Source organism: Gracilinanus agilis, chromosome 1 (genome assembly GCF_016433145.1).
Source record: "Gracilinanus agilis isolate LMUSP501 chromosome 1, AgileGrace, whole genome shotgun sequence".
Lineage (NCBI taxonomy): Eukaryota > Metazoa > Chordata > Mammalia > Didelphimorphia > Didelphidae > Gracilinanus > Gracilinanus agilis.
Window position 1 is genome coordinate 388,774,462 of NC_058130.1, and position 26,560 is coordinate 388,801,021.

At 35.8% G+C, this 26,560-nt stretch overlaps 1 protein-coding gene across 1 annotated transcript; it reads right to left on the reverse strand.

Moving 5' to 3' along the window:
• Positions 1-1,407: 1,407 nt before the first annotated feature.
• SEC11C (SEC11 homolog C, signal peptidase complex subunit) lies at positions 1,408-25,710 on the reverse strand. Its single transcript, XM_044657796.1, has 6 exons — positions 25,491-25,710; positions 10,862-10,971; positions 7,569-7,718; positions 4,545-4,664; positions 2,091-2,148; positions 1,408-1,614 (listed from the first exon to the last, which is right to left on the reverse strand). Exons 1-6 carry the CDS (start codon positions 25,530-25,532, stop codon positions 1,561-1,563), a joined length of 534 nt encoding a protein of 177 aa, XP_044513731.1. The 5' UTR covers positions 25,533-25,710; the 3' UTR covers positions 1,408-1,560.
• Between the last annotated feature and the right edge of the window lie 850 nt (positions 25,711-26,560).

Sequence of the window (26,560 nt, forward strand, 5' to 3'; positions counted from 1 at the left end):
TTGTATTCAGTTTTTTCTATCTTCCTAGTTGGGCTTTCATCATGTCTTGGCATTCAGAAAAAAAACAAAATACAAAAAAAGCCTTTTGTACCCACCATGCTGCTCCATTTGGTCTGCCTGGGAAATGAGATATTAAAGCTTGTTAAAATTACATACAAAGTAAAAGCAAATAAGAGAATCCTCAAGCCCTCATTTTGAGAGAGTGAAGTACACAAGCTCTGGAGCACAAATTTTGTGATGCCTATTTTTTAGTTGTTTAGGAGCTTTTTGTTGCCTTGCTTTTTTGCCAATGTTCTGGACAGCTAAAGTTTCTGTGAAAATGATGTTTAAAAAAGTCATGTTGCTTTATATGTTTTAATTGCCATTACCCCATTTCCTTCCCCACAAAAGGTTAATGACACTAGTAACAAACCAGTCAACAGAAACTTATGGCTCCCAATTGCTGCTGGAAGAGAAGGGCTCCATCCTCCAGATGGACAAGGGGAATATGTCACACACTTAATATGGGATGGAACTGCTGCCAAACAAGGCCTTGCTCATGGACATGTCTGTGGGTTTTCTTTTTCAAAAAAAATTATCTTAACCAATCAAAGAACCCCAGGAAGATTGGATAAAATCTTAAATTATGATCCAATATGGTACCTTCAATTTTAACTGCCAGAAAAAGAAAAATGGATTTTTTTTTTAGTTTGTTGGGAAAACAATTTATTAAAGGGCACACCAGAATAATCATGCTTTTAAAAAGTACTCAGTACATTTTTTTCTTTCAGTTTTGCTGATTTCAACAGGATGAAGTCCATTATTATTGCAATAGCCTATTTCAAGAGAGATAAAAGATTAAAGGACGAGTTGACTCCCATGGATCACTCCTGCTGGTCTTTATCAAATTGGGAACTAACTCAAGGAAAGTAACCTCACAGGTGAGCAATATGCTGCTGATTTAACTTTGATATGAAGGACAGATTACATATTATAGGAAGGTTAAGGTAGACCTTAATAAAATGTCTATGTCCTGTTTAAAGTAACACCATAAGACAAAGACAATGGAATGGATTGCATCCTTTCTTCCCAGAAAGATTGTCAGAGGTCATTTTCCATCATTTTAAGTTGCCAACTGCAAAATACATATTTAACAAACTTTATAAGGTTTATGCTTGGTTTTTTCCTCTGGAGTACTATTTTTTTTACTAAGGCCAGAGTTTTGTTTTCCTTCATGATACAGATTTGTTTTAAACATATAAATGCATGGAGAGACTAATTTCCCCCCACCAATGTTATAGTCTCATAAATGGCTCACTTGATACTTTTAAGTGATCATAGATCCTTATTCTCTGCTTATAGAGATTACCATGACACAAACATGTAAACTGAATAGATTCAAATTAGAGAATAACACGGAAAACAATGTTTACTGATGAGCCATTTATTTGGACAAGACAAAAAAAACCTGCATATTGTTTTCTTTTATATAGCAAGTGGAACATTTCAAATATATTAGTTTTTCTTTTTTTAATAGAATTCATTTCAGTCCAGTCCCAGGAATTGCTTCTGCTTCTTGTTTTAGGATTCACGTTTCAGTATCACATATGCACCCATTACAGCCAAAAGAGCATACTGCAAAGAAATACAATGGAAATTATAGCGCTTGTTTCACAGTCTGGAAATAAATTTAGAGTCTATAAGAATATTCAGAAAAACTCTGTACGGTTAATGGTCTAAGAAAAAGAGTAAATGATCACCTCTTCTACCATGTTTTACCTCCTAAATTAGGTAGATGTCATGTGTATTAGAGTAAAAGAGCTACAAACCTGTAGCAGGAATTAAGATTTAAATAACCAGTACTTAAAGACTAAGCTGTAAACCCTTTGTTCCTGAATAATGGTCTATTTGCTTTTTAACAGTTCATTCCATAATATACTATGAACCCCTCAAAAAGAAAGAAAAAATTCCACATGATAATTTCTCCCTCTATAACTATCAAATGGTTTGCAAATGAAGTTGGCTGTCAGGTATTAGTTTCTCTAAAACTGTATCTTTCAATCATTGAATTAGACAATTGACTAATGTTCCCTCCCCAAAAATGTTCCTACCTTGAATTTCGGATAATCATTCATGATTATGGTAACCATTCCAATGTATGGCAAAAACCTAAGTTGAAAAATAAAAGTAATAAAATTACTCATATGATGTGGCCGTAGATTCGGTTTTAGGTGCTAAGTATTTTTTAGAGAATATCTCTGAATATGATGGCAAAGAAGTCAAAAAAGACTGTATAGGTATAAATAAAAGAACCACTTTTCTGCAGGGAGTTACTGGGTTAAAAAAAAATCTTGTTTCAAAACCAAAGCCAATTTTTAAATGAGTATGTGAACCTGAAAACCTGAACTAACAATTTTCCCATCTTCCATGGCTGCATTTGCTACCACAAAACGGATATACACAATTTACTTGATATACAAATGAAGAAGAAAGTTTTTACAAATTCCATTTGCAATATTTTTAGTACAACATTAAAGTCAACTTCTCTACTGAAGTAATGCTGTCAATAAAGAGTCTGAAGTGGACAAAGAATTAGGATTGGGGTGGGGACACTTTATTGGTAAACATCCATGTCACTTTAGATGTGCTTTTCAAATGATGCCATTAAGTTCATCAATCAAGAATTTAGCAATATAAGATCTGAGAGAAAGCGTTAAAAATCTAACTAAAAACTATGCTGGCTGAAGAACGGGTAGGTAGTTGAGGCCAAGTGACTTGTCCAGTCATACAGCTAGGAAGTATATGAGGCCACATTTGAACGCAGGACCTCCATACTCCAAGCCTGGTTCTCTAGCTGCCCAGAAATTCTTCTTTATTTACTCAGAAAGTATTTATTAAGTAGGCCTAGAACTCTGCTAGACACAAAGAAGACAATGACAAAAACATCTGGGAATACGAGCAAGAGGGAAAAATAGAAATTATACACAAATGTACAAGTAAATATAAAGAAGTAGGGGGAGAATTAAAGGGAATTAGGAAATCATTAATATTCCTGAGAAATCACCCAACTTTCATTCATCTGGACAAATGGGGAACAAGATTCAGCAAAACGACAGATAATCTTTAGCTTTAATTTAAGCTAACAGGTCCAACTGTAGGTGTCAGCACAGGTCAAGGTGCCTATGGCCATGGCTGTGCAAAGGTTGTTAAGAATCCTAGATCTGGAACCCCTCAATCAGCAGCACCTGTTCTGTGAGATGCCTTTTGTATACATCTGGTCTTGGTTTTTGTTGCCTTTGATTCTAGAAACCCCAGTATATCCTGGCACTTTCTCATAAATAGCCTGCTTTATGGGCTATGACTACAGGTTTCTTTTAATCCCACGGAAAGAACACTTCTTCTATTCAGAAATATCAATGGAGCTTCTAAATACATGCAAAAGAGAGGTCCCCATACTCTCCAAGCATATCTCCAGGAGATGTGTTAGTGGATAGTGAAGTAATAAAAAAGATGAATGGGAAAAATAAGCCTCAATAACCAATTTGGGGGGGGGGGGGAGGAAGCAAGGGTCTGTCAATGGAGTAAGTGGGAACAGAGGAGTTATGAATGAAATAAAAAAAATTTATTACACAGAAAATAATCACTTGATCATTTCAATTGAGGAAGAATTGGTCACAATCAATAGAGAAAAAGGAATTTTAATATACAATTAAGTAAGAATTTTCTGACAGTGAGACTTAAGCATAGAAAGCCTGCCAAAAGAGGCAATGGAAAATTTTTCTTTGGAGGCCTTTTAGTCTAGGATACATTCTCTTCTGGTTGAGATGGCTAAAATGTGGTCTTGCTTTATAGCAAAGGGACCAAAGAGATGGCATTCAGATCCAACTAAGTCTCTACAACAACCTTGTAAGTAGTATGTCTTCTTCCCTAATAAAGAACAAAATGCTCAGGAAGAAAAATTGGGGGGGAGGAGTGGGAGAGGACTGAATCTTAATTTTATTGGCACAGAAAATTTGTCTACCAATGAACACTGGCACCTATTGTGCAGTTTAGGAAAGTTATTGCCTTGGGCATTGCATGGGTAAAATGATTTGCCAAGCTCATATAATCAGCAAGTATCAAAGATGGAACTTGAACCTACGTCTCCCTGACTCTAAAAAGTCAACTCTCTATCCACTTCATACTATCTCTCTGAAATTTAGAATTTAAAAAAAAAAATAGAGAAAATTCAGCCATCTGGCTTCAAGTAAAAGAATAATTCCTAGTTCCCTTTCCCCCTAAAGTAAGCTGATGAAATTTATCACCAACATAATGACAAAATTATTGTAAACACCAAGAATAATTAACCTCTGGGGTGCAAGTATCTTTCTGAAAAAGAATTCAACGTGTGGTGCACAAAATTGATTTGGGTTTGATTTAGTATCAGTCCCTGGGAAGTTCTGATGAGTTTTATTTAGTTATTATGACACAAAACTGGATCATCTGTTGTATTCAAAAACTCAAACACAATGTTGTCAAATAATTTTCAGCATGGAAACCATGGAATATAAAAATAAATTCCTTACCCTCTTGCTCTTCCTACAACATCCTTCTTTTCTAGCCAGTTTTGACCTTCTTTGTACAAACCTCTATCATCAACTTCATTATTATCTCCTTTAGTTAGAAATTTGACATTTCCATTGTCTCTGAAAGGTAAAAGGACATCAACTAGTAAATAAGTTTCAGCATGATTACAAATGTGTTTAGATGTGCACTATAATCATTCCACATGATTATCCAGAAGCACTTGTAGAGGGGTGGATGAGAAAAATTTTGGGTGGCCTGCAAAAGAGACATTCTTATTCATTGGCATCCTGATTGTAGGCAAAACTTTTAAAATATTTAACCTAAGTCATAAATACTATTTATATGTAAAAGAGTATTTAATAGTTTATAAAGTACTTTCTTCACAGCACTAATGTAATTATTATTTTTTTTACAAATGAATAAAACTGAGGCCTCTGAGGCAAAATTAAAAAGAGCATATGACATGGTTAAGTTCTGAAATGCTTAAAGAATAACAAAAGAATATTAAAGTTCAGAAAAAAAGTCTCAAGGAAATGAGATGAATCTATATCAAGCAATCAAGAATTACTATTAGTTAAAAATCCTTGATATTTTGTAATTAGGAAAATGATGATACATTATAATATACTTAATTCACTTTCAAATCTGAATCAAGTTCCAGATATTCCTTATTCTGTTAGGTAAACATGCACACAGCCTTGTGAAATTCAGCACTCTAAGAGAACTGTAAATTGGGCTGATGGTACACATAACCTGGCATAAACTAGCAAAGTAAAATTCAAATCACTCAGCTTCAGATACTAACTGATACATTATTATGTATATGTAGGCCTTTGAGCACTTTACCCTCCCTTCCACATAATAGGCTCAACTCAAAAGTGCAAACCAGTTAACAGTCTGGCAGAGTTCTAAAACCCCTAATCAATCCTTGACAACAGAAGAACAATGTGGTTCAGAAGAAAGCCTCTAAGGAAATATAGAACTAGAAAATTATCATATTTTATTTAAGTTGACATGAATGTGAATCATACTCTGCTAAATATTGGGCATATAGGTTCTGACAAATCAAGCAGATCTGAGCACTGAGTTTCTTTCTAATTCTCCTTTTTTATTTAACATTGTATAATGTGCTCTTTTTCTCATCAGAAAACACAGTGGAGTAAAAACCAAGACGTTGGGAAAGAGGTAACAACTAATAGCATAAAAACAATGGGACTGATTCTATGCATTCTAAAAAGACACTGAGATAGTCTAGACCAGTGATTCCCAAAGTGGGCACCACCGCCCCTGTGGGTGCTGCAGCAATCCAGGGGAGCGGTGATGGCCACAGGTGCATTTATCTTTCCTATTAATTGCTATTAAAATTTTTTAAAAAATTAATTACCAGGGGCGCCAAGTAATATTTTTTCTGGAAAAGGAGCGGTAGGCCAAAAAAATTTGGGAACCACTGGTCTAGACACTGAAAGCACAAAACTGCCAAATTATATACCTGTAAAGAAGGTCTTTTAAAAAATAAAACAAATAAAAGAATGTACAACTATGATTAGATAACATTAAAATCCCCATATGAATTTGAAACAACATCAAATAGCAACAAATTGATTTGAACTATTGGAACCTGAACAGTAAAAAGAAACCAAAGGATTTTTTTAAACCTATGGCAATTGGACATAAATGTATAAATTACTGGAAATTATTACTTCAGCTTTTAATAATCTTTCACCTTCTAGTAATTAAACAAAATTATAATAAAAACCAATTAAGATCATTAGCATAGAAAGCCTGGGTAAATCTCTTCCTTTAATAAATTGAACAGTATTTAGCAAATACCTCATAGGGTATATTTTAATTACAAATGGAAGGTTAGATCAGTCTTTTTAAGGATCAGTCATTTAGAGTAGAAGCATTATGAATAGTTCAAGATCTTTAAGAGTAATTGGTAGACAGGAAACTTAAAACTTGAAATTTATATATATATATATATATATATATATATGTACNATAGCAACAAATTGATTTGAACTATTGGAACCTGAACAGTAAAAAGAAACCAAAGGATTTTTTTAAACCTATGGCAATTGGACATAAATGTATAAATTACTGGAAATTATTACTTCAGCTTTTAATAATCTTTCACCTTCTAGTAATTAAACAAAATTATAATAAAAACCAATTAAGATCATTAGCATAGAAAGCCTGGGTAAATCTCTTCCTTTAATAAATTGAACAGTATTTAGCAAATACCTCATAGGGTATATTTTAATTACAAATGGAAGGTTAGATCAGTCTTTTTAAGGATCAGTCATTTAGAGTAGAAGCATTATGAATAGTTCAAGATCTTTAAGAGTAATTGGTAGACAGGAAACTTAAAACTTGAAATTTATATATATATATATATATATATATGTACAGATTTACTCCACTATCTTCACAATATGCTGGATATATGCTTAATTCCATAGTTCTTAAGAAATGAATTAAAATCATCCATTTTGCTATAGAAAAATCAATAACCAGAATAGGTAAAGTGTCATTGCATTAATGTACTAATTCCCTCATCACAAAGCACAGTGGAATAAAAACCAGGATATTGAGAAAGAGGTAACAACTAATGGCACAGAACCAGTACTGTAAGAAAAAAGTTCTATAAATGGAACCAATTCTAAATATTCTAAAAACATAAAAAATCTAAAATTAAGATGTCTAATATATTCATATTATATATGAATACTATATGTTCAGAAAACTTTACATCTACACTTAAAAGCTTTCAAAGTGCTTTTTTATGAACAATCTCATTTGATTCTCCCAGCACTACTGTGTATTACTGCCATCTCAATTTTAAAGATGAGGAAACAGGTTCCCAAAGGCTACTGTGACTTGCCCACAGTCAAGGAGTCAGGATCTGGCAGCAGGAATGGGGTAGCCCAGTCTAGCAGTCTTTCAACTGCACTTTGATGCCTCTCCAATTATATATCAAAAAATAAAGAAACACACAAAAAAAGAATTAAGGATTTCATTACTTTTCGTGAACTTTGATGACTCTGTGGACTATAGGAATATCTCTTCCTTCAACTTTAAAAACGACTATTTCTCCAGCTCTAATGGGATCTTTCCGGAAATTTGTTAAAAACAGGAGGTCTCCTCTATGAAAAGCTGGCTCCATACTGCCACTAAAAAGAAACACAAAATAAACATAGGTTTACATTATGATCTAAAAATGAACAGCACTTCAATCCACACAAAATAATATTTATGTGCCAATTTAGGTTGAAATTAGTTTCAAATAAAATTATGTATAGTCTACAAATAAATAATGCTACTGAGTGTATGTTTCTGGTTATTAAAAAGTTAAAACTCTGCAGTCCCCCAACCCTGACCTCCCTGAAAAAGTGATAATCTTGGCATAAAGTTAAATATAAAAAAAAGAATTCTTAAACTTGAGTATAGAAAACATCAATGGCACTTCTTGCTACAATAAACAGAAGATAAGTCTTGTTTTAGAATAGTAGCTCTTCCTTGACTCTTAGAAGATAGAAGCCCAGAAGCAGATCCAAATTCAAGAATCTATACTTCTGAATCTTTATGGTAGTCTCCTAGTTTTAGCTTTAAGGAGAGCTTACATTCTCCAAAAAATCCTATTTAATTTAGAACCAGAATTCCCTGCATTTAACCGATGAAAAAGTGGACTGAATAAATTAATAAACATTAAGTAACTACTATGTACCAGGCATTGTACTAGATGATGGAGTTACAAAGACAAAAATTGAAAATAGTTCATCCTTTCAAAAAGCACAGGAACACTGACTTATTCAAGATCAAATGGTGGGAAGAAATTTTTTTTTTCTGAAAAAAAAAATCAAATAATAGCAGAACTGAAACTAGAAATTAAGTTTCTTAACTCTTAAATTCCAGAGTTCTTGCTAATATCAAGTTCAAGAGGGTTAATTTTTTAAAGTGAGAGTTGAAGCTACTATATAATATACTCTCCTTTCAAATCCCAGTGTTGTAGGTAGAGCTGGAATAATCAAAATTCCATGGGTTTTATAACATGCCAATCAGAAATTATTATAAAATCTAGGAGACATAACTCATCAAATTTATGTATAATTTGTACCCCCAAATTTTCCAAATGAAGTAAAATAGTTTATGGTGCTTAAACAGCACCATTATCTGTCCACTGAGCTACCCAGCTGCTTCCCTCTCTGCCTGTTTTTATATAGCAAGTAAGGTAAGAATGTTTTATATTGGTGGATCAGATTTGGTCCTGTAGCCAGTTTGCCAACCCCGATTTAGATTATCCCCAAATTCCTTCCAACTCTTAACAATCTAAGTTTCCTTTTATGATTTCAAAATTCCCATAATTTTTTAATCTCCAGAGAGATGTATGTCTTGAATGGCCTACAAATTGCCAAAAATAGGCTTGAATACAAAGTAAAAACATCACTGATGTATTTGGAATAGGAACATTACAACTTTTCATGGTTCTGAAATATGGTAATATTTTCATGTGATTTCACTTAATTTCAATGATTAACCTTTTATCGTGCATGACTTAATGGCCAGATGAACAAATTCCAGTGTTAATTTAGCCAAGGTCTTTAATACATAAAAAACTTTAAAAAATCATCAAGAGTTATGGGAAAAAAGTATATTTGTGTATAATGTACTTAAATGTTGATATTTGATATTTGAAAGAATGCAATTAAAATGTGTTCTCTTAATATAGAAGAAACTTGGTTGGAAATATCAGAACTTTAAAAAAAATGTCCATACTTAAAAGAAAATTTGAACATTAAAATCTGCCATCTTGCCAAATATATAAGAATTCTGCCAGTTCAAAACAATTATAATATTACTTGATTTTTAATTTTGTTTTTATCTGGATTTAATGAACACCATAAATGTTTAAAGCCAATTTCCATATAGGGTTATAGGTGAAACCATGAATTTTTATTTCATATAACTTGTTTTTAAATATATAATAAATTCAATATGTAGTTTTCCTTTTTATTCACTCTCAATCAATTATTTAATTGTGAATATTTTCCCCATGGTTACATGATTCATGTTCTTCCCCTTGCCTCCTTCTTCCCCCCTCCTGTAGCCAACAAGCAATTCCACTGAGTTTTACATATATCATTAATTAAGACCTATTTCCATATTATTAATATTTGCAATAGAGTGATTGTTGAGAATCTATATCCCCAATCATATCCCCATCAAACCATGTGATCAAGCAGTTGTGTTCCTTCTGTGTTTCTACTCCCACAGTTCTTTCTCTGGATGTAGATAGCGTTCTTTCTCATAAGTTCCTCTGGATTGTCCTGGATCACTGCATTGCTGCTAGTAGAAAAGTCTGCTACATTCGAGTGTGTCACAGTGTCTCAGTCTCTGTGTACAATATTCTCCTGGTTCTGCTCCTTTCACTTCTGCATCAATTCCTGGAGGTTGTCCCAATTCACATGGAATTCCTCTAGTTCATTATTCTTTTCAGCACAATAGTAATTCCATCACCAACAAATACCACAATTTGTTCAGTCATTTCCCAATTGATGGGCACCCCCTCATTTTCCAATTTTTTTACCACCACAAAGAGCGTGGCTATAAATATTTTTGTACGAATATTTTTCCTTATTATCTCTTTGGTATACAAACCTAGCAGTGGTATGGCTGGATCAAAGGGCAGGCAGTCATTTAAAGCCCTTTGCACATAGCTCCAAATTGCCCTCCAGAATGGTTGGATCAATTCACAATTCTACCAGTAGTGTGTTAGCATCCCAATTTTGCCACATCCCCTAACATTTATTACTTTCCATTGCTGTCATATTGGCCAATCTGCTAGGTACCCCAGAGTTGTTTTGATTTGCATTTCTCTAATTATAAGAGATTTAGAACACATTTTTTCATGTGCTTATTTATAGCTTTGATTTCTTTATGTGAAAATTGCCTATTCATGTCCCTTGCCCATCAATATGTAGTTTTCAAAGCTGTTGTGCCTGTCTGTTTCTTTCTTAACTTCTTTCTGATTATATCTGTGTATTTTTAAAAAGACCAAACACTTGCAAACATGATAGGATCTCTATCAACACATACATCTAGCCTGAATTGCCAAAAATTTCACTGAAAGCTAAATAAGAAAACATGAAATATCTTTGAAATAGGTTTCAAATAATTTTATTTGAAAGGACTTTGAATGTTTCATTCAATTAAAGATTCAAAATTCACAGAGTTCATATAATTTGGAGACATTTTATTCAAGTATGGGTATTTACCATACCATAATGTGACACTGAATAAAGAAATTATTACATACCTCAGCACCACCACAATAGGGCTTTCACTTCCAGTGGCAACTATCAAGCCTTTCCATATCATAAGAGCAGAAGATACAATCATGGCAAAGTTTAAAATCTGGTAATATAGCTGTGGAAAAAATTAAAAACAAATTAAAATGAGTATATACTCTAGTTTGCCAAATAAAAGAGACATTCTTATAATGAACTAGTTCTGAACATATATTTAACAATAAACTAAACATGTCCACAGAAAAGACATCTTTACTCCAAGAAGAGGGTTCAGAAGACAAAAAGAGATTTAGGGAGATGGATTATCAGGTAGATTTCTCTAAGCGAAGAATCCCCACCCCTTTGCCTCACAAGGATCAACTGTCTCACTGTCTTCAAGGTCTTTAGACTAAAGTCTCTCATTACCTATTACAGAAATGGAAGGTACCTTAGGGCATATCTTCACCTATTTTCTCCTTCTCTGATTTGGTCTTAGAGGAAAAGATGTATTCCCCACCCCCACAAAAAAAAACAACTCTTTATTTTCTGCCTTGGTAACAACTCTAAGTCTGAAGGGCAAGGATAAGGCAAAGGGTGTTAAGTGACTTGCCCAGGGTAGGAAGTGTCTGAGGCCAGATATGAATCCAGGTCCTCCCAATTCCAGGCCTTGTACTCTATCCACTCTATCCAGCTGCCCCTGAAAAGTTGTATTTTCAATCTGTGCCAAAGCTCACCCTTCTCTGTGCCCTTGATCTTCCTCTCCAGGGTTCTTTAGGGCTATGCCTCTTTGGCACTCATTCTCAAATGTCTCCCTATTCCCAGGCTACTGGACCTAGAAACACAATCAAGATTTACTACATTCTTAAAAATTTCACTTGTTCCTTCCATTTCCTCAAGCTGTTATCTACCTATTTCCTCCCAAACTTCTAGAAAGGCATTTATACTTGCTGCTTACATTTTTGCACCATCTACTTACTCCTTAAAACTTTTCAATTTGTCTTTCAATAACACCACTTCACTGAAACCAACTGTTTATCTAAAGGTTAGCAATGAATTGATTACTAAAGTTGATAACATGTTCTTAAGCCACCTGAACCCTTTGTAGATTTTTTTTTTTTGAGGGAGGGGATATCCTGGGTCTTTGCATTTCTCCCAGGTTGGTAGTGAAGCAGCTATTCACAAGACTGATCCTCTACTGATCAGTGTATGAGCTCCTACCTACTCCATTCTGACCTGAGCTAGTTTGTTCCTGCTTAGTGGATCCCTACTTCTGGGGGCTTTCTATACCAATGCCAGACTCTGTATGGACACCTGACTGGCACAGTCCACTACAATGTTAACCATCCCCTCCCTCATGAACATTGTTTCTTTTTGACCGTTTCAACTTTTCAATCTCTCCTCTTTCCCTATCTTCAAGATGACATAAGGAAGAGTATGCTGAAACTAGAATTAGGAAGATCCAAGTTCAAATATGACTCAAACATTTATTAGTTGTGTGATACCTGGGCAAGTCACTTAACCTGTTTGCCTCTCAGTTCCCTCAATAAAATGGGGATAATAAAAGCATCTATTTCCCAGGCTGGGTTGAGGCTCAAATGAGCTATCTATAAAAAGTGCCTAGCACATGAGATAATATTTTTAAACTTAAATTAAAAGTAAAAAGTATTTTACTTAAATTATTGAAAACTTAAGGAATTGAAAAACTAAAATACTGCCAAATTAAACTTAAAATAATGGGTGAAAGAAAAAAAACTTTCAAAACAGTCATATGCACATCTATTTCAAAACTACCTTTGCTAACTTGTCCTTTTCCCAGTTTTAGCCCAAAAAACCCAATTTTTTAGTAATAGTATGTAATATCTAGCACATACTATGTAATATAATAAACTCCCTATATGTTTTTTCCTTCCCATTTCCCTTCTCTTTCCTCTCTTCCATAGAGATCTCATCAGCTCTCACTTATATATACACATCTAGCCCCAATCTCTCTCCTTACTCCCATACTTGCATCACCAATTGCCTAGTGGCCATCTCTTTTCTTAATGACTCATCAGCATCTTAAACTCAGAGGTCCAAAATGGAACTTATTTTCTGCCCCTAAACTCCAAACTTCTGTTTTTGTTTAATACATTACCATCCCCCTACTCAGACTGTAATCCTGGAATCACCCAAGGTTCTCCCCTTTCCCTCATGCCCAATTAATTGCCAAGTCTATTCTACAAGTTCTCTCACAACCATCCTCCTCTCTCTATAGTTACCATCCTAGTTCAGGACAGCATAAGTACTTTGTTGAATTATTCTTAATAGCTTCCTAATTAATTTCCCTTCCAGGGTCTTCCCTCTCTAATCCATTCTCTATACAACTTAAAGATTAATTTATTGAGACATATAGATCTGACCTATGTTTTAGGTCTTGACTCCAGTGTTCAAAAGCTTTCCTTCTTGCTTCAATAAAAAACAAACTTTGGGGCATTTAAGATCCTCCATAGTTATTGATTAGGCCAATCTATCCAGCCTTATTTCATATTATTCCCCTTTTTGGTCCTAATAGTATGGTAGGGGAGAAGGTATTTGCATATTGCCCACTATGTGTGAGGCACTATGCTAATAAGCACTTTACATATACCATCTTATTTTATCCTCACAGCAACTCTGCAGTAGGCGCTATTATTCTCCCCAGTATACAGTTGAGGAAACTAGCACACAGAGTGACTTTTCCAGAGTCATAAAGCTGATGAGTGTCTAAAATTTGAATATTCCTCACTCCAGGTTCAACACTTTATGCATTGAATAATCTGGTCAAACTAGATTATTAATTATTTCTCAAACTCAATATTTCATCTTTCACCTCCACATATTTTCCTCAAATAAGAATGTAAAGCCCTTCCTTTTTTCAGTCTCTTAAAACCGTTATCTCATGTTAGCTAATATTTGAAGCCTTCCTTGTCCCTCTACCCCAGCTATTACTTCTCTTTTCTCTCCTCAAATTACTTAGTATTGACTAATCTGTGTGAATGGTCTTCCCAACCAGCAAAATGCAAGCTTCATGAAGATAAGAGCAACTTCATTCTTCTTTTCTTTGCATCAGGTTTAGGTTTAAAGTTCTCAGAATTAGCATGAAGAGAATTCTAGTGTCAAAAATGGGTTTGCATCAAGGAATGACTTGGGATCCATAGAAAACACTCTGCTTTTTCCAAATATGATGTTCCATGTTTTCCTCCTTCTAATCAACTCTGAGTTCAGCTCATTGTTCATGTGCAATTTCTAAGAAGATTACTACAGATTTTCAAACCTTTATGATTTTAGTAAGAGTTGGCATAGGAAAGAGACTTCTTATAGAATCCAAATTGAATCTCTACAAAGCATTCTACTTCTGACTGTCAAATTCAATAGGATTTGACTTTATATTAAAAAAAAACAACAAAACACTTCAATAGAGAGAAAGTGTTTTATTAAATACGAACAGCTTCATCTTTATTAAATATGAACGCCAATCCTTTCTGCTACAGTACATCTCACAAATTAAAATAGCAACCAAACAGAGAAAGTAGCATGTACTTTTTTCCCATCAAACTTACTGTATATAAAGTTTAGTACTAAACTTGTTTTTAATTAACCTGAACTTAATTAATCTAACCATTCCCTATAATTGATTATAGGAAGGAAACAAATCAAAGAATTTGAGAATTGGAAAGGGACTTTAAAGATTACCTAATTCAATCCTCTTAATTTATATACGAGGAAACAGAGATGCAGAGGGAGATTATGTGTTTGCCCAAGGTACCACAATTAAGTAGAAGCAGCAGAGCAAGGATTAGAACTCAGGTTGCCTGATTGCTAATGCAATGGTCTTTATACTTTTGTGCAGTATAAATTTGGAATTTGGTTAAGATTTTTTAATAAAATACCTCTGCCTAAGAAATAAAAATATAGGGTAAAGTGTAAGGTATATCCTGATGACCTGATATGTTTTTTTATCCACTTTTAAAGAATTATGAATTATATTTCTCATCCTAATAATAATCACTTTGGCCTTGGATAAAATGATTTCTTATTTGCAGGATAAACTCAAGAACACTCATAAATATAGAAAATGGCAGTATTTTAAATACAACAAAGCTTCTAAATAATAACATCCTTGGGAATGGGGAGGAATAACAGATTGTAGGTTATACCATGTCATAACAAAGCCAATATTCAATAACTAAGCCCCCCTCTGGATAACCTACAAAACAGAAAAGCACTATAAAGTCCAAAGAAGTTGACTTGCTCAAAGTCATCAAACTCTGTGATGTGGGACAAGATATTTAATTATTTTGGGGGCTCAAGTTTCCTGAGTTATTAACAAAATTAAGAGAGGGGGAGGGAGTTGAATTAATTTAATAAATTTGTTTAATTAAGCAAAATCATTCAACTTAATAAACATTAGGGGCCTACTATATTAAGGCACTGCATTTGGATATTTCAATTGGTTTACAACCCCACTGATGTGGGTATCCTCCAAGACAGTCAAGATTAAAACCCTCTACATCTTTTCATCCTGTCAAAGACCCTTGGCACTTCTTCCCTGCTCCAATTCCTTTCCAAAGTTTCAATAAAGGGTCCACTCAATGTGCTGGAGCTTTTTCCTCTAGGGTAGGGTTTCTTAATCTGGGATGTATGAACTTGTTTTTAAAAAATATTTTGATAATTTTATTTCTAACACAATTTATTTTCTTTGTAATCCTATATTATTTTCCTGCATTTAAATATTATTTTGAGAGGGGATCCATGGGCTTCACCAGATTGCCAAAAAAGTCTATGATCCAAAAAAGTTGAAAAAACTCTTGTTCTATACTATGGGATCTAAAATGGTTCATTTTGAATACATTCAATTAAAAAGGGGTTGTGCAGCCAAGATTAGAAAGCTGGAGGAAAAATTTTTACAGTTAAGTTTCTCTGATAAAAGGCTTTATTTTTCAAAAATATTTAGAACTGATGCAAATTTATAAGAATACAAATCATTCCCCACTGATAAATGGTCAAATGACACGAACAAGCAATTTCCAGAGGAGGAAATAAAAGCTGGCTATATTTGAAAAAGATGCTCTAAATCACTCTTGATTAGAGAAATGCAAATTAAAACAATTCTAAGGTACCACCACTTCATACTTATCAGACTGGAAAACATGAGAGAAAAAGAAAAATGACAATACTGAAGGGATATGGCAAAACTGGGGAACTGATACACTTTTGGTGGAGTTGTGAATTGGTCCAAACCTTCTGGAGAGAAATTTGGAACTATATCAAAAGGGCTATAAAGCTATGCATACCCTTGGACTCAGCAATACCACTACTAGGTCTATATCTCAAAGAAGAAGGAAAAGAGCCTATATGTACAAAAATATTTATAGCAGCTCTTTTTTGTGGTGGCGAAGAATTGGAAATTGAGTGGATGCCCATCAACTGGGTAATAGCTGAACAAGATGTGGCATACAATTGTGACGGAATACTATTGTGCTTTAAGAAATGATGAGCAGTGGGGCAGCTGGGTAGTTCAGTAGATTGAGAGCCAGGTCTAGAGAAAGGAGGTCCTAGGTTCAAATCTGGCCTCAGACATTTCCTAGCTATGTGATCCTGGCCCTTACCGTTCTTCTGCCTTAGAATCAATACACAATATTGATTCTAAAATGGAAGATAAGGGTTTAGGAAAAAAAAAAGGAAAGAAAAAGAAACAATGAGCAGGATGCTTTCGGAAGAAACCTGGAAATACATGAAATGATGCAAAATACAGTAAGTAGAACCAGGAGAATATTGAAAACAGAAACAGTAATATTGGATGATGGTCAACAGTGAAGGATTTTAATATTCTCAGCAATACAGAGATCTAAGACAATTCTAAATAGTCTGGATTTACTGGATGAAAAATGCTATCCACTCCAAAGAAAGAAATGATGGCGCCTGAATGCAGATCAAAGCATACTTTTTTCTTTTGCTTTATTTTTCTTGTAGTTTATTTTGGGGGGGGGGTCTGGCTTTTCTGTCACATGATTAGTATGCAAATATATTTTGTATGATTACATATGTATAAATAACTACATCAAATTGCTTGTCTTTTCAATAAGGGGGTAAAGGAGGGATAGAGGGAGGGAGAGAATTTGGGACTCAAAATTTTAAAAAATGGATGTTAATTTTTAGATGTAATAGGAAAGGAACTATTGCTCTAGGAATTTTAATATTTCTTAGGCACCAGTATAGTGTCTGAACTATCCTTCCTAGGCTGGGCCTGGTCTACCTCCTTTTCTAAAGATATCTTTTATATTGCTTCTTGTACCCAAATGATCACTAGCAATATACTACAGCCCATTTATGCCCACTGAACATTTTTCCACTGCCCTTTAGGCAATTTTGATTTTATAGTGTGTGATGTATTCCATAAATCACAGCCATATGTTATCACTGTAAAAATACTTGGTGTTAAAATGATGGGTTTTTGTTTGATCAGCGAAAGCACTGAGCAATTTTCTAAATGCAATCTGTCTACTTTATTCTTATTCAACTCTGGGTCTAGCCCACTATCCAAGATACATGTAATAATGAATCAACTCTATTAGTTGTCCATCCAACTATATCAGTCTAGAAAGGCATTCTTCTATCACTTGGTTCTGCCCAAGTAGACTACTGAGATCCTACCATTACTCATTTTATATTCCAGTCAACTCAAGCATACTACATCTCATTCCCTTGACCTGTCTTGTCCTTTTCTACTTCTGTATATGTCTTAGATAAGAATGGTTTACTCTCAAATCTCTTCTTGTCAAAATCCTTCTCTTCTTTCAAAGTTAAATAACTTCTTCCACGAAGCCTTCCCTGATGTCCCCCTCAACTATAAGTGCCTTTCTGCTTTCCCAAATTCCTTTAGTATTCTAGAACAGTGATGGGCAACTACAGCCCATGGGCCAGATGCTGCCCCCCTGAAATGTTCTCTCCGGCAGCGCAACATTATTCCTAATCTGACAAATACAACAAGAAGATACAATACAATGAAACTTCGAATTAGAAACAAACTGACAGATGAGAATTTCTTTTCCTTTGGCCCCCTCTTTAAAAAGTTTGCCCATCACTGCTCTAGACTCTTCCTGTGCATTTATAATAGTATAATTTACATCATATTTCAAAATGAATGAGTGCCCATTTGTGTGTTAGGCAGTGAAAAGGAACCACTATCACTGGGAACACTCTCCCTATTTGCTTCTTAACTGCTTACAGCACATAGATGAGGTAACAGTCAACAACTTTATTCCTTCCAGGAATAAGGAAGACCACCCGGCTGTACCATCTGCTCTCCTAAGGTCCTCTGGGCTTCATCATCTGCCTTGCTTCTATCCTGAAATCCTTTGGCATTGTGATAATATACTTATATAACCCCAAATAACACTGACTCTTGCCACCTGCCCCTCCATAGCACTTGTAGGATTTGGGCCTTTCTATCTGCCCTGTAGCTGAAAGTTCTTTTAAATGATGTCTCCTCTAATTAGAGCATAAAGTCCTTGCCAGGAAGACTGTTTGCTTTTTCTATACATATTCTCAGAGCTGGATACAGTGCTTGGCCCAATGCTTGATAAATGCTTTTTCATTCATTATATTTATCTGTGTATTTATCTGGTTTTGTTTAACATTTGTATCCCTAGGACACAATGTTGCCTGCAAGCACTTAATATTTGTTGAACAGAATCTAATTTCTTCAATGTATGACCAGAAGAGGAGGTGGACTGGTGAGGTCATGAGAAGGAGAGACAACAGATGGCTAGCTCCAAAGGAAAACACATTGTGAGTTGGTAGATAGATCTAAGGAATTTGTGGAAAAATAGGGACAAGTAAGACAAGAAAAATGAGAAAGGCAAAGAGAGATTGTCAGCTACCCCAGTGGAGGGACTACAATGGAGTGCCAGCTGTACTGGGCAAGGGACACCCATTCAGATGGAAGGAGAATTAATTGGGAAAGGCTCCAGGGCACTTTTAGACAAATCTCACTATTTCTGAGGCAAGGTTTCCAAGCCCTTTCTGTCCACACAGATTTAATTCGATAGAATTTAAATCAACAAGCATTTATCAGAGGTTTACTAAGGTGGCCATATGTAAAATAAGGTGCAAAGAAAATATAAATGGAAATAGTTACTGCCTTCAAGGAACTTACATTCTACTAAGGAGATAAAACTGGTACACAAATCAATTAAATAGAAACTAATGTCAAGAGGGAAGAGGTTAGAATCTAGAAAGGAGTAGGAAATCATAAAGGAAGTGTCACCTGAGTAGTACTTGGAAAAAAAATAGTGGATTCTATGAGGTGCAGGTAAAGTAAGAAGCTCACTGTTTCCAAGTTACAGAGATATAAGATGGAATGTCATATGTGGGGAGCAACAACAATGTCAATTTGATTGGAACAGAAATAATAAGAAAATATTATAAATTATTAATAAATAAATGGAGAAATCAGTTTGAAATAAGCCTGGAAATGTAGATGGTGGTCAGGTTACTGAGGGTTTTAAATGCCAGGCCAAAATTTGTTTATTTTACCCAAGAAGCAACAGAGATCCTGGAAATTTTTAAGCAAAGTTTTGGATCTATCAATTTGGCAGTTGTGTGGAGAGGAGCTTGGAAGCAAATTCTGATTTTTGGCCACTTATTTGGCAAAGGCATCAAAAAAATTTTTCCCCTGATTTTTTTTGCTTGAAATCTTAAAGAAAAATAAAATCAGCTAATTTTTTTTCTTTGAGCAAAACAATCTAAGAACAAGATGCTGAACTGAAACTTACTATCCTGTTTACCTGGTGGTTTCTTTAGTTAATATTTTGCACACCAATTTTATGCACAGCACTTCCATGTTCAAAATAGATTTCGATAGCAGAGGTAAAACATGGTAGCAATGATGACATATTATTATCTGAAAATTTTAAACAAAATTTTCAATCTACAGTTAATGTCAACTGAGGAGAGCAAAAATGACAGCTAGATGTACTTTTTCAGATGCCTCAGCTACAGTACTTTTTTTTCTTCCCTTAGAGTGGAAACAAAGAGAATAAATAGAGTGAGCCTTTTACTAACCAAGTATCTTCTTTAAAGACAAATAGTGCCAGAAGAGAAAGCAGTCTTAGAATTGAGCATGACCTAATTTAGTAGGTTATAGAAGACAAAAGAAAAAAGGGACCTCAAGCAGGAGGATGTATCCAAAGGGCATGTATCAGCAGGCTGGAGAAGCTGAAGCTCTGAAAAAAGTGAATGTTTTACAATTTTTAAGCAAGAAAAAGAGTAACTAGCAAACAATGGAGCTGGCTAACAGAGGAATTGGAAGAGTAAATCGGATGTTAGTAAAAGAGACAGCATTGCATGACAGTCAGGCACTCTTGACAGGTTGCAACTCTCACTCCACACCAGGACTCATTTTAGAGAATTTGTTTTTTAACCATCCAATATTACCATAATGATTTATTTAACAATGCAATCATAAATTCCTTGAGGATTTTCCTGCTGATAATATTAGAAGAGCTAGAGAATCAGTCAGTTTTTCAAAATGTTCTCTATCACAGCACATTAAATTTAGTTACAGCTGTCATAGCAGCCAAGCAGTTACACTTGAAACTAAACTTGAAACACCTAGGTGCCAAAAAACATATTCCATAAAATACATGACAACACTTCCCATCACATACTCTGAAATTCTACTTGGATGAATGTGGTGCTTCCATTGAATTTCTTTGATGACCCTCATGATATAAACTTGACCCCAAGTTCCTTAAATACTATTTCAGTGAAATGTGAGTTCTAGATGGACCTACCAAACTGAATATAGGTCCAGTAAGAGAGTATGGATCAGTTGTCCAAGAGGCACCTTAGTTAGGTTCACTGAGAAACTCATTATCAGAGGTTTAGCCACCAAATAATAAATTCTAAGAGCCTATAGCAACTCATTATTCGCTCATTTCTACCTCTTTGAATTCCTAGATTTTTTTTCAAGCGCCAGCAGGATCCTATGAAAAACTTTCTGAAATCCCTTTGTAATTTATCCTTCAAATTATTATGCATATACTTATTTGCTTAAATATTCTATAATCTCCACTTTCCCCAGGGCAAGGATTATTTTTCATTATGTATTTGTAATCCCAGTACCTAGTATAGTGTTTTGCACATAGCAGGCAAATTAAATAAATGCTTATTGAATTGAATATGATTTAACAAGTTCATGAAAATGGTTTTCAGTTTAAAAAACTTAGGCATTCTCAGAAGATTCCTTCTAGTTCTTACCCATCATTGGACCAGTCCTTTACATCCCAAAGCTAAATGCAGAACCAAGGGCCGGTAAAAATAACAATTCTTGTTCCCAACTGGCTCCCAGAAGTGTTTCTTAATTCTCACATGGGAATGGTTAAGAAACATAGAATTTCAAAGGTAAGACGGACCTTCAAAGTCATCTAGCACAACTTCCCTGGGAGTAGAAATTTGGGGAAAACACCCATACACAGTCCTTACCCTTAAGATGGTAAAAACCTAAAGGGACAAACTGGGTACATAACAAGGAAACATGAGAAGAAGTAAGATATAATAAAGGCAAAGGAGAAATCCAGACAAAGTGATTTAAGAAAAGGAACAATTTTAAATAGGAGGAAAGAAGGGATGGAGTTTGATAGAGTTTCATGGAAGATATGAACTGGTAAGCACTTAGGAAATGATTTCACTAAGTTGTCAGGAGGATGGAACACATTCCAATTATAAAAATGCAATCTGACCTCTCGAGGCAGGAGTGGGTATGAGATAGGGGAGTGAAAAAACATAATGTATGAAGGAAAGCAGAGTAAAATAAAGGTTAGTCTGAAATTAAGTTGAAGACTTGGATGAAAGGGGAAAGGAGAGACCAGATTTGACAGCTATATTGTTTTTAAGTATCTGAAGAATTATTATGAGAAATGAGTAAGAAAGATCATCATTTTGATCATAAGATCTATCAATCTAATCAAACATTAGATTACCTGGGTAACAGAGTAAAATTATGCATTGGAAGAAATGCAGAACACTAACAGAAGCATCAGTCAAAAGGTGCATAGCATCATCTCACAATATACAACAAAGCAGGAATCAAAGAAATAATTTGGTACTGGTTTAAAAACAGTTGATCAGCAGAAAGGATCATGAATACAACATACAAAAAGCAAATGAACTTAATAACCTAGTGTTCAATAAACTTAAAAGACTAACTACCTGAGTAAGTCACTATATGACAAAAAATTCTAGGAAAATTAGACAGCATAGATTAATTCCTCATACTATATATCAAGATAAGCTCCAAATGTATCTATGATATAGATGTAAACAGTCACATCATAAACAATTTAAAAGAACAAGAAAAAAATGACTTTTTATTCTTTGGGCAAGGTGAGAGCTCACAACCAATGGAGGCATAGAGAGGATCATAAAAACGAAACAATTTTTAACTTATAAAAGTTTTTGCACAAACAAATCCAATGCAGCTAAGATTAGAAGAGAAACTTGACTGGGGGAAAAATCTTTGCATAAAGTTTCTCTGAGATATATAAGAATCTGACTAGAATTTCTAAAAATAACTATTACCCAATTGACAAATGGCAAAAGAAAAAAAATATGAACAGGCAGTTCTCAAGGAAAGAAATTCAAGCAATATACAACCACATGAGAAAATGCTCCAAGACACTTAGTAATTAGATGGTTAAAATTAAAGTAACTCTAAGCTTATACTCATCAGACTTGTGAAGTTGACAAAAAAAAAAACAAAAAACAAAGTGACAAATGTTGGAAGGCCTTTGGGAAAACAAACATAATGTCTTCTTATTGTTGAAGCTATGAATTGGTCCAGTCATTCTGGAAAGCAATTTGGGAGTATGCCCAAAAATTTACTAAGCTATGCATCTCTTTTGGCTCACTAATACCACTACTGGGTCTATCCTCCTCACCCCTGATCCCCATAAAAGAAAAAAAAAAGGATAAATAAATATATATTTACATCACCTCTTTTAGTGGCAAAGAACTAGAAAGTAAGGGAGTACCTATTAATTGAGAAATGGCTGAACATATTGTAACAGAATACTATTGTGCTGTAAGAAATAATGGAGATAGTTTCAGAGAAATCTGGGAAGATTGGTATGAACTAATCAGAGTAAAGTAAGCAGAAACAGGAGAAAAATTTATACTATAACAAGATCAAAAAAATGAACAATTTTTTAAGATTTAAGATCTCTGATCAACAAAATGATTAACTATGATTCCAAAGGGCTGATGAAGAATACTATCCACCTCTTGGGATAAGTGTGATTGACTAAAGAATTTGGACTTGGCCAGTATGAGAATTTGTTTTGCATGATTATGCAAATTTGTTGCAAGGAATTTAGTTTTCTTATCCCCTCTCCAAGGGTGTTTGAGTGGGTATGTGGGTGGTAAGAATGGGAGGAAATGCTTGTTAATCAAAAAATAAAATAAAATTTATTTTAAAAAATTTTCAATCACTGTTTCTAGTTTTCCCTTTGGGCCCAGCAAAATAAGTCTAATCCCTCTTCTTTTTTTTTTTTTTTAAACCCTTGTACTTCAGTGTATTGTCTCATAGGTGGAAGATTGGTAAGGGTGGGCAATGGGGGTCAAGTGACTTGCCCAGGGTCACACAGCTGGGAAGTGGCTGAGGCCGGGTTTGAACCTAGGACCTCCTGTCTCTAGGCCTGACTCTCACTCCACTGAGCTACCCAGCTGCCCCCTTCTAATCCCTCTTCTATATGACACTCTTTTAAATAGGGGAAGACAGCAATCTTGTTCTCCAAATCTTCTCTTTTCTAGGCTAAACATCATCGGCTTCTTTAAGTGATATTCACTGTGAAAGGTACAATGTCCTCCTTAAAACGAGAACTAGTGCTTGGGAGAAAAGTCAGAGCTGAAGATATATATTACATAAAAATAAGAGGATAAAGGAGAGGGACATGAAGAGCACCTACATTTTTGGTGTTGTTAAGAAGAGTCAGAGGCAGATAGGAAAAAAAAAGTATCAGAGGTAAGAAACTGACAGTTGTGTGTAACAAAAGCCAAACTACAAGGCTTTCAAAAAGACTTATCAACTGTGTCAGACAGGTCAGGGACTAAGGAAGAAAGGCTACTGGATTTGATAACTTCCAAGTGATACTTGAGAGAACAGTTTCAACTGAGTGGGAGGGCAAAATAAGTCATAAAAATAGTTACCATATTTTAGTCCTTCCTATGTGACAGACACTGAACTAAGAGTTCTATCTAATTTGATTTTCCCAAGATCGCCTACCTTTGAGATAGGTGCTATTATTATCCCCATTTTACAAATGATGAAATTGAAGTAGATTGTGACTTTCCCAAGGTCTGACATCATAAAGGTAGGTATCTGAAGCTGGATTAGAACCCTGTTCTCCTTGACTCATTTTTTGGTCATAGTAAGTAGGCACTCAAACAGTGTGCTTAAAATTTAACACCAGTGAACCAAATTCAGTGCAGGAAAGTGGAGGAATCAGCCTTGGAAAAGTTAATGAAGGCCCCAAATAAAGAATAAAGATTCAGACAATCATGGAGGTGAAGCAGGAAGAAGTTCACATCAACATCCTGTAGGTATAGTAGGTGATGCAGATCATCTATTGAAAGTTGGGGGGCAGGTTGGGATAGGGGGAGCAAGCAAAATATTTCAATAGCTATCTTCAAGAATAAAAGAATTTTGGGGGCAGCTGGGTAGCTCAGTGGATTGAGAGTCAGGCCTAGAGACAGGAGGTCCTAGGTTTAAGTCCGGCCTCAGACACTTCCCAGCTGTGTGACCCTGGTCAAGTTACTTGACCCCAGTTGCCCACCCTTACCACTCTTCTACCTAGGAGCCAATACACAAAAGTTAAGGGTTTTTTTTTTTTTTTTTTTAAAGAATTTCCCAGTGAAGGCCCAAGTAAAATTAGGTAGTATGAATTCACACAACAGGTAGCAATATTTGGCAGCACAGGAGCAAATAGACAATGACACTGGGCTATAATAGTCCTTCAGACACAGAAAGAAGACAGCATGTCATCTTCACTGATAAGCTGTCTGTTTTCTAGGCCAAACATCTGAGGCTCCTTAAAGTGTTCTTCAAAGGTTGTTTCCCACTACCTAACCATCCTAACCAGTCTTCTTCTAGGGTATTAAGACCGACACCACAGACAACCTTACTTACCCCCTTAGCCCCCCACCCCGCCTCCATCCTAGCATAGAGCTTGGCAGACGGATCAACCCCCTGTATAAATTAGTAAAATGAATTCCGTGTCTTTATTTATATTACAATAGCGTAAGCTCCCTGAGGGTAGGAGTGCCTAATTTAAACTTATCTTTCCCAATCAGAGCAAGCACCTAATAAATGTTGGATAAGCAAAATAGTTAGGGAACAGGGTACCAATAGGAGAAATCCACTTAGTCCAGGGCTATTCGACTCCCACCCCGAGGCTGTCAGTCTCACTCTCTCAGGTAACGCAAGGTAGGATGCCCTTCACTTCTCCACCCTTCCAGGTCTCTGCTCTGCCCATCATCCTCAGGCTGTTCTTCACGAGTTGTCTGCGTGCCCAGAGCCCCGACTTCCCGATGCCCAGCCAGGGCCCCTGGGCTCGGTCCCCGCCCCGGGCCTCCAGTTACCTGGCGCTTGTTCATCCTCCTTAGGTCCCCGAAGATGTCCATGGTGGGTGGCTTCCCGAAGTCAGTCCCGCGGGACACCGTGCAGCACAGGGAGGAAGAAGGGGGCCGAGCAGGCCAGTGGGCTCAGGGCAAGGGGCTGTTACCCGAGCAACGTCGACACACCTGCCTGGCGCCCCCTTCTCCCTCCCTTCCTGCTTCCTCGCCGCCTTGTCTGGACCGCGCTACGGCGAGTCCGCTGGACAGGTGGGACCCATTCATAGGCGGCCCCGTGGGGCAGCTGGGAGTTGTAGTCCTCCGCCGCGGGCCCCGCGCCGGCCTGAGTATGTAGAAAACTACGACTCCCTAAATGCATCAGGGGTAAAAGCATACTCCAGCTAGGACCCTGAGCCGGTGGGAAGACGGTGACGGGGCGGGCTCTGGGAAGCAACCGATCGCCACAAGCTGAGCTACCTAGACACAGTGGTTAGAGGGTGCAGGTTTCGAACGTCGCCATAATAATTTAGTATAACGAATAAATATCCCGGTGAGATGGAATTTCTTGGCATTCCGGCCAGGCGTCCCGAAGACAACTAAAAATCTATCAGACATGCTACGCCGTGTACTTTCGCCATTGGGCGGTGGAGGCTATGGGAAGGCGTGACCTAAAGAGGCATGGACTGGGGTTGGGCAAGGCACGTGGTAGTAGTTTAGGTACTGTCAAGGTGCACAAGGGACACCATCAATGGTTGGTGTGGAAGCATATAGAACCACAGAATGTTAAAATTGGAATGAATTGTTTAGACAGACTTCTAGTTTTAATAAGAAATGCAGAATGTACGTTCCATGAGGAAAATTGATAAGACTACCAAGGGCTAGGGCAAAGTTCTTCCAAAGAGAACTGCATACTATTGACAACCATTGAAGAAAAATGCTTCCAATGAAGAAAAGAGAAGAGGAGAAGGGTTAGGAGGAAGAAGAGAAGGAGAAGGAATAATGATGTATAGGATTGGTTGATGTTGGGAGGGTTGTAGAAAGATAGGATGGTAGAGGTCTGAATTGGCACAATCATTTTGAAAAGCAATTTGGAATTT